At 42.4% G+C, this 13041-nt stretch overlaps 1 protein-coding gene across 4 annotated transcripts in view; it reads right to left on the bottom strand.

The window, feature by feature from the left end:
• Positions 1-2119: 2119 nt before the first annotated feature.
• LOC124041473 (mitogen-activated protein kinase 8-like) overlaps positions 2120-13041 on the bottom strand; it is a 32302-nt gene continuing 21380 nt past the window's right edge. For 2 of the 4 annotated variants that reach the window (XM_046359093.1, XM_046359095.1), the window contains exons 3-12: positions 11754-11883; positions 11290-11348; positions 10756-10894; positions 6833-6998; positions 6575-6646; positions 5582-5764; positions 5374-5498; positions 5143-5206; positions 4606-4686; positions 2120-4270 (exon numbers count right to left, since the gene is read on the bottom strand). In XM_046359093.1, coding sequence (XP_046215049.1) covers positions 4107-4270; positions 4606-4686; positions 5143-5206; positions 5374-5498; positions 5582-5764; positions 6575-6646; positions 6833-6998; positions 10756-10894; positions 11290-11348; positions 11754-11883 — 1183 coding nt within the window. In that variant the 3' untranslated portion in view covers positions 2120-4106. Of the gene's footprint in view, positions 4276-4605; positions 4687-5142; positions 5207-5373; positions 5499-5581; positions 5765-6079; positions 6152-6574; positions 6647-6832; positions 6999-10755; positions 10895-11289; positions 11349-11753; positions 11884-13041 lie in introns of all 4 variants that reach the window. The other 2 variants (XM_046359094.1, XM_046359096.1) reach the window with 2 other exon arrangements.

The following is a 13041-nucleotide window of genomic DNA, read 5'->3' as shown; positions in this document are numbered from 1 at the left end:
TTTGAGTAACTTTGGTTCAGGTCATGTTATTATATGAACAAAGGAATCTAGCCTGAGGCATATTTCTGTCCTGCCCTTTGGAGCAGGACATGTAATGTCCACGGCCTTTTCATTGCAAAAGTGCTGATGTTCTCAAAAATACATGTTTTCCAGGTCATGGGGATGCTTTCACGTCTCTGGGAGGAAGGACGTCAACATAGCACAGCAGCTGAAACCAGGTTCCATCGGAGTGGAAGCTCCTTGGCCACAACAACACCGGGCTCCAGACAATTAAAGCTGTAAAGGAGGAAAGCAGAGAAAAAAAATAGGCAAGACATTAGAACATTGCATACCAGCGATAACATTAATTCACCCCCAAGTTCAATTAACAAGCTCAAAGGACAAAGACAACATACCTGAAGTTTTACTTGTTCATCCTCGATCATCTCCTTGTACTGGTGGTGGAGAGCATATTCATGCTGAAAGACAAAATCCAGAAAAGTTGTTTAAAACAAGAATTCATTCATGTCATAACGCTTGTTATTGTCTGTTGACTGCTACAGCTGCATTAAAATGCCCTGTACACACTTAACCTGCTTCCAGACCAACAATTGCAATAACTAGCTAGATTTAGCAAATATTTAGCTTCATAATTACCAGCTGGGTAGATGTAAATGGTATTCATCTAGCTAACCAGTTCAAGAAGCAAAAAAGTGACATCTAAAATCCCAATAGCTAGCTAGCTATTTAGCTATAATTTCATCGTTGCTAACTAGCTAGACAACTTAGTATGTATCCCTATGACGTAACATGGGGTTTGATAAGCACTCGCGCCACAGTGGCTATTTTCAGAAGCTAGCTAGTTAAACATCACAAACTGGCAAACATGAAAAATACTATTATCATGTTATGCATGCCTGAGCACATCAGCAATCAACATTAACAGCAGAACGCAACTGGCCACCTCAGCTACAGTAGCTTGCTTAACGTTGCCTCGTCCCATCTGTAAACAATGGTTCATTGTGGAACAAAGCAAGCAAGTAGGTACAGTACCTGTAAGCAACTGTCTAACTGCCTAGCTATATACACTACATGAACAACAGTATATAGACACCTGCTCGTCGAACATCTCAGTCAAAGATAATGGACATTAATATGAAGTTAGTCCCCTCTTTGCTGCTACAGAATACCAGCTCCACTCTTCTGGGAAGGTTTTCCAGTAGATGTTGGAACATTGCTGCAGGGACTTGCTTCCATTCAGCCACAAGAGCATTAGTGAGGTCGAGCACTGATTTTGGGCCATTAGGTCTGGCTCGTAGTCGGCGTTCCAATTCATTCCAAAAGTGTTCGATGGGGTTGAGGTTAGGGCTCTGTTCAGGCCAGTCAAGCTCTTCCACACCGATCTCGACAAACCATTTCCATACGTACCTCGTTTTGTGCACCAATGCCTCCGTGTGATGAAACAGGAAAGAGCCTTCCCCAAACTGTTACCACAAAGTTGGAAGCACAGATATGTCTAGAATGTCGTGTTAAGATTTCCCTTCATTGGAACTAGCCCGAACCATGAAACACAGCCCCAGACCATTATTCCTCCTCCACCAAACTTTAAAGTTGACACAATGCATTGGGGCAGGCAGCGTTATCCTGGCATCCTGACGTTAAATGCTGCATACTGTATGTCGACTCAATTACCTTTAAATGTCAAGCACGTTATAATCGCAGATATACAGTTGATTGGAATTAATCCCGGCCTTAATCTGTGTCTGGGAAACTTCCCCTGTGTGTGCTAGACTGTTAGTTATCATTTTAAAAATAGCCCTGTAAATGGTTCCATTTGATACTTACTGAATTTACACTGTTAAAATATCTACCTCAGGTGTTCCAAACATTCTTGGCTAAGAGATGCTGCATCTCTATTCCCGCTCTTGAATACTCGCCACTCGCCACAGTTTCACCACACCACAGAAAAGTTTAGTGATTGTCGCTTCTGATTTTTTAAATGTACCTTGTTTATCATAGCAGTATCAGGTACATGTCCCAAAACTGACCAGACGCTAGTGAAAGCCTCCACTCATTTGTCAACATAAACGAATGTCCTTACAAGAAGTATGTGTTGAGAATAAAAACAATTCAAACATAATCAAATTCAACCCTTTATTTGCAGGAGTTGCAGGTTGACATTGTCTAACTTTTTCCAGTGTGTACATTAAGTCTGTAGTGAGGCCTTGTCCAGATCAAAAGGCTAAAATTTATACAACTGGCCTTTGCGGAAAACACCACGAAACCTGGGTTGCGCTCAGGAGGGTGAAACTTACTAGACGGATTCCACAGATTCCATCTGAACGCTCCAAAGTATTGAGCCCTCCTGAACGCAGCCATGTTTCTGGTGTGTGATAGGCCTGACCACAGCCAGGGATGGGGCCCAGTTCCAAACATACACAGGTCATACAGGGATTGAACGTTGAGAAGAGGGGTGAGGGATCGGTTTGGAATCGAGCCATCAAATACGTCTTCATCTAGAAAAAGGAAAACATGGCTGGCGGCAAACCTTTTGAAACCCCTGGAGAACATCCATCTAGCATACAAATCAACCACTCACTACCTACTCTATAGTCTACAAATCATAGGTATTGCACATCAACTGAAAATAAAACAAAAATAAATGTATATACATAGTACACATGGGTTGAATCAACATTGTTTCCCATGTCATTTTCAATGAAATTATGTTGAACCATCATGGAATAGACATTGAATTGACGTCTGTGCCCAGTGAGTACGTACAATACTAGCAGTCTTCTAACATTGATAATTGTACATTTCCAAATAAATAAATAAAAATAAAACTTTATTCACATTTGTTTTTTTTAAGACCGTATGCTGTGGACTGTTCTGTCAGTCAGAAACTCATATAGGCGAGGTAGTTAATGAAAACCAAGTCCTCTAACAGAGACGGCACAGAGAGAGGAGCTCAGGCGTACTAAGTTAACAAAACACTCTTCGAGTGCCTCAAACAGCAGAGCGAGATAGAGAGGGGCTAAAAAAAAACGCAGACAACTGTAAGAGCACTTAAATCAAATCGAATGAATTAGGGCTAGGGGTTTTGCCTAGTCATGTAACCTGAGGAAAGACTCCTGGCCCCAACAATAAAACATAAGCAGCCTTACCGCTACCCTTGGCCCCAACCCTTTGATGTTTGCAGAACTGTACAGGTGTTTCTACTTATCCAGAACTACTAAGGGTGAAGGGTGAGGGACAAGCAGGAGGGACAGGGAGCACATTGTAACTGGTTGAAGAAGTCAAGCAACGAAGAGGGGACAGTGTCTAAAGTATTTGGGCCAGGTGATTTTATTGCCTTCCCATACTCCCATATCTGCTCATTAACATTTGATAACAAAGCTATCTCCAGATCCAACACCCCAAAAAACGTTACAATTACAGTCATATAATAAATAAAGAGATGTTCCATTACTAGAAAAAAAGAAAGTTGTAGCCCTGACTACAGAACACTACAGCTACGGGTAGGCAGAGTAACAGGGTGTCGAAATATGTTCAATGGTTTTTAGGATCCATTTAAATAGAGATGACCACTAAATACTAGAAAGTAAAATATGTGTTTGTAAAGGAAACACTTTCTAATAGAGAAAAGGGGGAAAAAGTTCCATCCACTGTGAGATCCAAAAGACTACAACTTACAGCATAGAAATACTGTACACAGCTTGGAGGGACAGAAGCTGACACAAGAAAATAAATAAATAAATATAATAATTTACAGCATGTACACAATCGGCAATACAGAATATAGGAGACAGAGAAGTTAAAAGAAGCTGTACATAAAAAAAAATGTTTTTAACAAAGGACCCTTAAGTGTCTTAAACTATGTATACTATGACAGGATGTGTAGGGCTGTGTCTGTCTGTGTGTGTGTGTGTGTGTGTGTGTGTGTGTGTGTGTGTGTGTGTGTGTGTGTGTGTGTGTGTGTGTGTGTGTGTGTGTGTGTGTGTGTGTGTGTGTGTGTGTGTGTGTGTGTGTGTGTGTGTGTGTGTGTGTGTGTGTGTGTGTGTGTGTGTGTGTGTGTGTGTGTGTGTATGTGTGTGTGTGTGTGTGTGTGCGTGCGTGTACGTGTGTTATCTGCAGCAGGCCAGTGCTCCCAGGGAGGTGTGGCTGTCCAGGCTGATGTCTGTGTCAGAGGTCATGGTGGGGTCACTTGGCTCAGTCGACATGGAGGATACGTCATTGGCCGAGGAGGAAGATGAGGCGGGCTGAGGGGAGCTGTCAATCACTGCTGCACCTGTGCTGCGAGAAACACACAGGATGACTGATACACCTGTACTAGGTACTAGCACGCACATTTTCAAACACACACACTGTCCTTTAAGATACACCTGTGTGGCACACACCATAGGGTGCCGGAAGAGCCCCTCTGAGTCTGTAAGGGGTGCAGCAACCCCCCTACAGTATCCAACTACATAATTCACCTCCCTCCTATGAGTCAGATCTGCATGCTCTCTTTCAGTAACAGCGTTTTACTCGTGATGTTTTTCAAAGTGAAATGTAATACAATAACAGCAGAGACCAGCTCACATAAGTACAATAAAAAACATCAGAAACAGTGTGTTAACTAACCTAAAGGAGGAGGTTGTCCTCTGATCACTCCATTCTGCTTGGTCCACTCGTCCCACTCATACACTTCCTTCCAGATCAGGTCTAGGAAGAGAGTGAAGGGAGGGAGGAAGGGAGGGAGGGGGAGAGAGAGAGAGATTTGCCCTCTTGACACGTAACAAAACACAGAAATCATCACCGGGGGAAGATTATAAACACCCATGGGGGGGGGGGGGGGGGGTATGACCTCATCCTATTGGACCCTGACCCAGGCAAAACCGGTGACAGTGGTATTTACACCCAGCCGTTGAACCTGGCCAGCTCTGCAGCATCACGTTTCACACCATAACATAACATGGAAAAGTCGTAAACCAGTCAAATGTCAACGTTACAGTGAAAACGTTGTCGTGAAAAGTGAAAGCTCCTCTGTTACAATGGAACCAAAATGAAGTCCTAAAAGTGCAAACTCCAAGATAAATCGGGCATATACGTTCAAGTACTTCAGAGTTGTTGACATATGTATGTGACCCATGTCTAGTGAAAAGTAGTAACGTCTCTAACCTTTCCACTCCTCCACCGTATGCTCTCGCTCATCCAGCTGCTTGTCTGTGATCTTTGGAGGGGGCTGAGAGGAAAAAGAAAGCAAAGGAAAGAGAGAAGAGAGGGAAGAAAGGTTCATCCCTACATCAAACCATTGACCGTAGTTCACTCTTCTGACTAGGAGTGTCAACCGTTTCAGTCCAATTTCCAAGTTTCCCCTACAATAGATCATACCACTTGTTAAACACTTACTGCCTCCACTTCTGCTGGGTCGTACCACACGTTGATATAGGGGTGTTTCAGGGCCTCGTCCACCGAGATCCTCTTAGACGAGTCAATCACCAACATCTTAGACAGTAGGTCTCTGGCCTGGCTCGCTGGGAATGGAGAGAAAATATAGTTCAGACCAGCACATGCATACACACAAACCCTACCCACACACATTCTCAGTCTCCAGTACCTTTCAGTTTGTTGTGTTCTGAGTCTGCAGGGAAGAGGACGTCCGGGAAGAGTTTGTCGAAGCTGTATCCTGCGTAGCGCGGTCGGTTCTCAACATACGTCCTCACTGATTGGTTGAGCTTCATCAGGAACTCCTGGGGCGGAGTCCCAAGCTGCTCTATCACTTTGTTCCACTGGTCAATGTCTGAGCGGGTGGAGTTAGGGAAAGAGCACACACAGATTTCTCCAACAAACACACACTTTTACTTTGTTAGAGAACTACTTTGCCAGAACTATCCCTATGTTCTAGAACTATCTGTATGTGCCGGCAGAAGCTGAGGTGATTATTGGGGAGGGAGGATGGGAGCATGGCTGTACTTGGATATGGTGGATATGGTGGTGGGTGGAGAGCAAAAGCGGTGCGCTACAGAGCAGTGGTTGATGGTATGAACATGGTAAAAAAAAAAAACACACAGGCAGGATTTAAAAAATGATATCACGGTAAAAGAGTAAAGGATACGGTCAGTGCCTGGGAACAGCACACTACCTCTGACCATCTCAGCCACAATACAGCCCACTGACCACACGTCCACTACACGATGAATGGAGAGATGACATGCAAGCACAGCGGAGAGGGGAGATGAAGAACAGAGGAAGGAAATGAGAGAGTAAAGAGTTTATGGGTGACAAAACAAAAATGGATATCGCAAACAAATCAGATGAATGAAACAGGAGACGGAGGAGAGTGATACGTCTGATGAACGAAGGAGAAGCATTGAATGAGTACACTGGGTAAAGGAGCGTGAGGGTGGATGCAGCGTGAAGACTCTGCAAGTCTCGAGCGGGGTGGAGCCCTCTGTCAAAAATGGGAAGGAAGAAGCAGGAAATCAGGACGTGAGATTCATTTTCCATCTCGGAAACTGAGAGACTGAAGAGAAATAGCTCCCGCAGAGGTGGCAAACTGTTTTTATTACTTAATAAGGAGGTCATTCACAGCCAGAAGCACTAAGGATACAGTCCCTTCCTGGGAACAGGATTTTGTGACGGACCATTTCTGCCAGAATACACCCCACAGACCATATGTCCACTGTTTACAACATGGAGAAGAGGAGGGGAGGGGGGTGGAGACACAGAAACAAGCTAATTCGATTTTAGCCGTTAATAAAGAGGCCATTGTTTCTGCAGTGGTGGTAAACGCATACAATTGTTATGGGTAGAATAAATATTTGATTGATTGATCAATTTATTCATTGTTTGATTGACAGTTACTGACCGTTGGCCTGGTAGCCCATCCCCAGTATGACCTCTGGTGCTCTGTAGTATCTGGTCACTACATAGGGGGTCATCAGTAAACCTGTAGCCGCTGTTCGAGCCAAGCCAAAGTCCAAGATCTTTAATGTACAGTCTGACTTCACCACAATGTTACTGGGCTTCAGATCCTAGAGGAGGGACAAAGAGAGAACAATATCATCAACATTGTCATCATCATCATCAATAGCAGGGCCAAAACTGTCATTAAGCGACTTATCAGTTGCACACCACAATTTTGGAGGGGGGTTGTAGCCTGGGAAGTGTGTTCCAGCGCATTTTTTATACAGAATTTTATACAGAATCTCATTTTTTATACAGAATCTCCATCAGAGAGCATTATTGCATTCTTGGCAATATGTTTTCTCTATTATGTCTCCTGACACCTCCGGTCTCAGCCTCCAGTATTTACGTTGCAATAGTTTATGTGTCGGGGGGCTAGGGTCAGTCTGTTATATCTGGAGTATTTCTCCTGTCTTATCCGGTGTCCTGTGTGAATTTAATCTCTCTCAATTCAATTCAATTCAATTCAATTTGCTTCATTGGCATGACGCAACAGTGTACATATTGCCAAAGCTTATTTTGGATATTTACAATATAAAAATGAGAATCAAAATTGTCAACGGGACAACAGTAACAACAATAACCAAGTGTCAAAATAACCATGCATTCAACAATAACAATAAGCATACAGTAGAGTACATGTGCAGGTTGGTTGGTCTGTCAGACACTGTCCCTCAACTTATGGCAGGCAGCAATGTAGTGCGCTGCCAACCCACAGCTCTCTGCGTCCTCCCCCAACAGGACGGGTGGCCTACTCTCATCAAATAGGTCTTTGAAACCTTGAATAAGGGTTTCAAATTTGGGGAAATTACACTCTTTCCTGACATTTTGTCAGGAAATGCAGCTCCGTCTCAGGTTCTGCTGTTGTGCAGTGGTTGCGCAGCCTTTCCTCTACAGGAAGCCAGGTGTTCCTGTGTCTACACTTCTCAATGGCAAGGCTGTGCTCACTGAGCCTGTACTTTGTCAAGGTTTTTCTAAGGTTTTGATCAGTAACCATGGTCAAATATTTAGCCGCAGTGTACTGTCGATTTAGGGCCAGATAGCACTGCATTTTGCTTTGTGTTTGTGCTTGTGTTTCCCAATAAGCAATATAGTTTTGTTTTTGACTGTGTTGTAATTTGGTTTATCCTGATTGATTGGATGTTCTGGTCCTAAGGCTTCAGTGGGTTAGTAGAACAGGTTTGTGAACTCAGCCCCAGGACCAGCTGGATGAGGGGACTCTTTTCTTTGCTCAGCTCTTAGCATTGCAGGGCTTGGTAGTGATTTGAGAGGGGGTCACTGTATTTTAGATGTTTCCAAATCTCAATTGCTCTTTTTTGAGTTTTTATTGTTAGTGGATATTGGCCTAATTCTGCCTTGCATGCATTGTTTGTAGTTTTCCTCTGGACATGTAGGATAATCTTACAGAACTCTGCATGCAGGGTTTCAATGGGATGCTAAAGATTTAGATGCACTATTGTAAAGTGGCTGCTCCACTGGATGTCATAAGGTGAACGCACCAATTTGTAAGTCGCTCTGGATAAGAGCGTCTGCTAAGTGACTTAAATGTAATGTAAATGGGTGTTTGTCCCATTGGGTGAAATCTTGTTTTGCAAGTGGACCCCACACCTTGCTGCCATAAAGTGCAATTGGTTCAATGACATATTCAATTAGTTTGAGCCTAATTTTAATAGGTATTTCAATTTGAATGAGCTTTTTAATGGCGTAGAATGACCTGCGTGCTTTCTCTCTCAGTTCATTCACTGTCTCATTAAGGTGTCCAGTTGAGCTTATTTTTAATCCTAAGTAATTGTAGTGTGTGCAGTACTCTATATATTTTGTACCAATTGAGAACTTTGGTCTAATTCCCTGAGATCTGGATCTTCTCTGGAAAACCAGTATTTTAGTCTTTTTGGGGTTTACTGCCAGGGCCCAGGTCTGGCAGTACTGCTCTAGCAGGTCCAGGCTCTGCTGTAGGCCATGTGCTATGGTAATCTGCGAAGAGTAGGCATTTAACTTCTGAATTGTGGAGACTAACACCAGGGGCTGAGGATTTTTCTAGAATAGTGGCCAATTCGTTGATGTAAATATTGAAGAGTTCAGATTGCAACCCTGACAAAGGCCCCGCCCCTGGTTAAAGGCCCCGCCCCTGGTTAAAGAATTCTATTATTTTCTTGACGATTTTAATGCTGCACGTATTGCCAGTATACATTTATTTAATTATGTCATATGTTTTACCCCCTACACCACTTTCAATAACTTTGTAGAACAGTCCTGTATGCCAAATAGAATCAAATGCTTTTCGGAAGCATATATTTTGGTATTATTTTGGTGAACATGTTTATCTATCAGGGTGTGTAGGGTGTAAATATGATCTGTTGTGCGATGTTTTGGTATAAATCCAATTTGGCTTTTACTCATTGTTCTTATTTAGGAAGTTTAGAACTCTTACATTTATAATACTACAGAAAACCTTCCCCAGGTTACTGTTCACACAAATTCCTCTGTAATTGTTAGGGTCAAATTTGTCTCCATTTTTAAAGATTGGGGTTATGAGTCCTTGATTCCAGATGTCAGGGAAATAACCTACACTCAAATTAAACAGGTTTAATATAGCCAATTGAAACTTTGCACTAGTGTTTGAGCATCTCATTTAGGATGCCATCAGGTCCGCATGCTTTTTTAAATTAGAGAGCCTGAAGTTTCTTATAGAGTTCCTGGTCAGTAAAATGGATTTATTTTGTCCTTTATGGTGGCAGCATCATGTTGTGGGGGTGCTTTGCTACAGGAGGGACTGGTGCACTTTACAAAATGACTGCATCATGAGTGAGGAAAATTATGTGGATATATTGAAGCAACATCTCAAGACATCAGTCAAGACGTTAAAGCTTGGTCTCAAATGGGTCTTCCAAATGGACAATGACCCCAAGCATACTTCCAAAGTTGTGGCAAAATGGCTGAAGCACAACAAAGTCAAGGTATTGGAGTGGCCATCACAAAGCCCTGACCTCAATCCTATAGAAAATTTGTGGGCAGAACTGAAAAAGCCTGCGTGAGCAAGGAGGCCTACAACCCTCAAGCTTGTGGAAGGCTGCCCAAACCATTTGACCCAAGTTAAACAATTTAAAGGCAATGCTACCAAATACTCATTGAGTGTATGTAAACTTCTGACCCACTGGGAATGTGATGAAAGAAATAGAAGCTGAAAGAAATAAGTCTCCTTACTATTTTTCTGACATTTCACATTCTTAAAATAAAGTGGTGATCCTAACTGACCTAAAATGGGGAATTTTTACTTGGATTAAATGTCAGAAATTGTGAAAAACTGAGTTTAAATGTATTTGGCTAAGGTGTATGTAAACTTCCGACTTCAACTGTACCTGCTCCATTGCTCCAAATATGTATCCCAAATGGCACCCTATCTATCCCTCCCTATACAGTGCACTACTTTAACCAGAGCCCGGGAATAGGGTGCCATTTCAGACGCAAACACAGTTAATTAGAGCAGAAGCAGTGTTTAGATCATTAGCAGGTTCCTCTTGATCTCCTGTGGATGTAGCCAACATCAAAGCTCTGACATCATTACCTACTCTTTGTGGAGGAGTTACTATAATCAGAGCTTTGGGCTTACTTTTCCAGGAAATACAAAAATACCCCAGAATTTGTAATGACGAGCTACAAATTCTAATGATGAGCTACATTATTGCTACATTATTAGCTTAGTGTTACCCTGAGCCATACCCTGCGTCTACCTGTTAGCTAAGTGTCAGCACGTACAGCATGAGCCGATCCCTGTGTCTACATGTTAGCTTAGCGTTAGCGTGTATGAGCCAGCATGAGCCTTACCCTGTGTATGATGCCGGCATTGTGGAGGTGTTTGATGCCACACAGCATCTGGTACAGCAGGTAGGACAACCTCTCATGGTCCAGCTCCATCTGAATCACCTGGCACAGGTTGGCATCCATCAGCTCCATCACAATGTATCTACACAGGTAGGAAGTGAGATGAGAATATGCACACACATGCGCGAATACATACGGGCACACACACATAGGCGCACACACACACACAAACAGGAGCGGGCGCACACACCCTCATCGGGAGGTAACTGTGGAGCCGGCTGGATGGCTTGAACAGAGAGAGCTGACATGTATGCATAAATAAGACCTTATAGATGCCAAGTTTTGGTCATGATATGGTTTCAGGTTTTTTTTAGAGAGATTTCACACAGTTATTCTGGTAATGGCCGAGTCATTCTGCCACTGATGGCAGACAGGCCTGTTCAAAAGGTCCTCCTATGTCTTAATTCCTAATAGCGTGTAACCATTTTACGCTGTCAAAGGTTGATCATGTTATTCGACACCAATTAATGTACTTACACATCTGCAAATTCTTCTAATGATTTTTGTGGGCTGAATACGTTTAACAAGCCAATGATCTGTAGAGGTAACAACATAAGCACATAAACACAACAACATTAAGTCATACAGGTTGCTTAGATTAGTTTCCTCAACGTAAGAAAACACAGTCCACATGTTTGTAAATCAATTCAATTTCAAACGTATTATACAATAAAACAATAAAAAGTCCCTGGATGCTGATTGACTGAAACCGCGATCTAGTCCTCTGTATATTCACAATATAAGCTACCCATGGCAAATGCCTGTTTACTGTTCTATCTCTCTGAGTATCATTACGCATTCATAACATATTATTCCTACTGTTCCTGTCCAGCCCGGGCCAATCATAAACATAATCGAGCATTATTGTCATTGAGTCTCATCTAGAATAGAATCGAAACAGCAGGAAGAAGTCGTTGACCAGTGTTGCTCGGCAGACTTACATTTTTGTGATTGACACATTTCATTAACACCAGTTCTCTGTACGCTCGCTTGGCGTGCGTCTGGTTCTGGAACGGCCGACTCAACTTCTTAATAGCCACATTTCTCTCGAGGTTGTGGTCATACGCTGAACTAAAAGGCAAGACAAAGAACATGGCAATACATGAACACATCTGCGACAATGGCGTGATACGGTCTGTGGTAAATAGGAATTTAAATGGATGTCTGATTGGTGTTTCTTTTCATTGGGTATTTTACAGCATATGACCTTGAAACATAACCTAAAATGAGGACACTGTCCAAATGAATGAATTCCATGGTTCATTTTGCCATTGATGAACCAGCTTTGGCATTAGCCTTGGTCCATTGATTCAGCACCACAGTGTTTAGACAAATTCAAACATCGGGGGAAATTGGTATGTAGCTCTGAATTGTATGTTACCTTGGAAACCAATTGAATCTGAAATAAAGTTATTTCATTGGGGCTAAATAAAATAAAAAATATCTCAAGCAAAAAGGATTTGGAAACAATAAACTGCAACACTTTATTTTGCATCCCATCGTTTACTGGTAATTACCTGGCACAAACCACTGTTCAAACATTAATGAAGTAGTATATGACTGGCAGAAAAAAACTAAGGGGAGGAAAAAGTACCCAATTGTCATACTTGAGTAAAAGTAAAGATGTATTCGTATGTATTCGTATGTATTCGCGCATGTGTGTGCATATTCTCATCTCACTTCCTACCTGTGTAGATACCTTAATAGGAAATGACTCAAGTAAAAGCAAAAGTCAACCAGTAAAATACTACTTGAGTAAAAGTATAAAAGTATTTGGTTTGAAATATACTGAAGTATCAAAAGAAATGTAATTTCAAAAATGTACTTAAGTAGCAAAAGTAAAAGTATAAATCAGTTTAAATTCCTTATACTAAGCAAACCATTTGGGACAATTGTTCGTGTTTTTTATGTACGCATAGCTAGGGACACACTCCAACACAGACATCATTCAGAAACAAAGGATTTGTGTTTAATGAGTCGCCAGATCAGAGGCAGTAGGGATGAGTGTGTGAATTGGACCATTTCTGTCCTGCATTCAAAATGTAATAAGTACTTTTGGGTGCTGGAGGGGCCTCCCGAATGGCACAGTGGTCTAAGGTTCTATTAGCTGATTCGAGTCCAGGCTCTGTTACAGCCAGCCACACCGGGGGGTGGCAAGCAATTGGCCCAGTGTCATCTGGGTTAGAGGAGGGCTTGGCCGACAGCGACTCCTGTGGCAGGCCGGTTCCA

The sequence above is a fragment of the Oncorhynchus gorbuscha genome, linkage group LG08 (genome assembly GCF_021184085.1).
Source record: "Oncorhynchus gorbuscha isolate QuinsamMale2020 ecotype Even-year linkage group LG08, OgorEven_v1.0, whole genome shotgun sequence".
Taxonomy (NCBI): Eukaryota; Metazoa; Chordata; class Actinopteri; order Salmoniformes; family Salmonidae; genus Oncorhynchus; species Oncorhynchus gorbuscha.
Note: the sequence above shows the minus strand (reverse complement) of the source record. Positions and strands in the feature narration are given on the sequence as shown.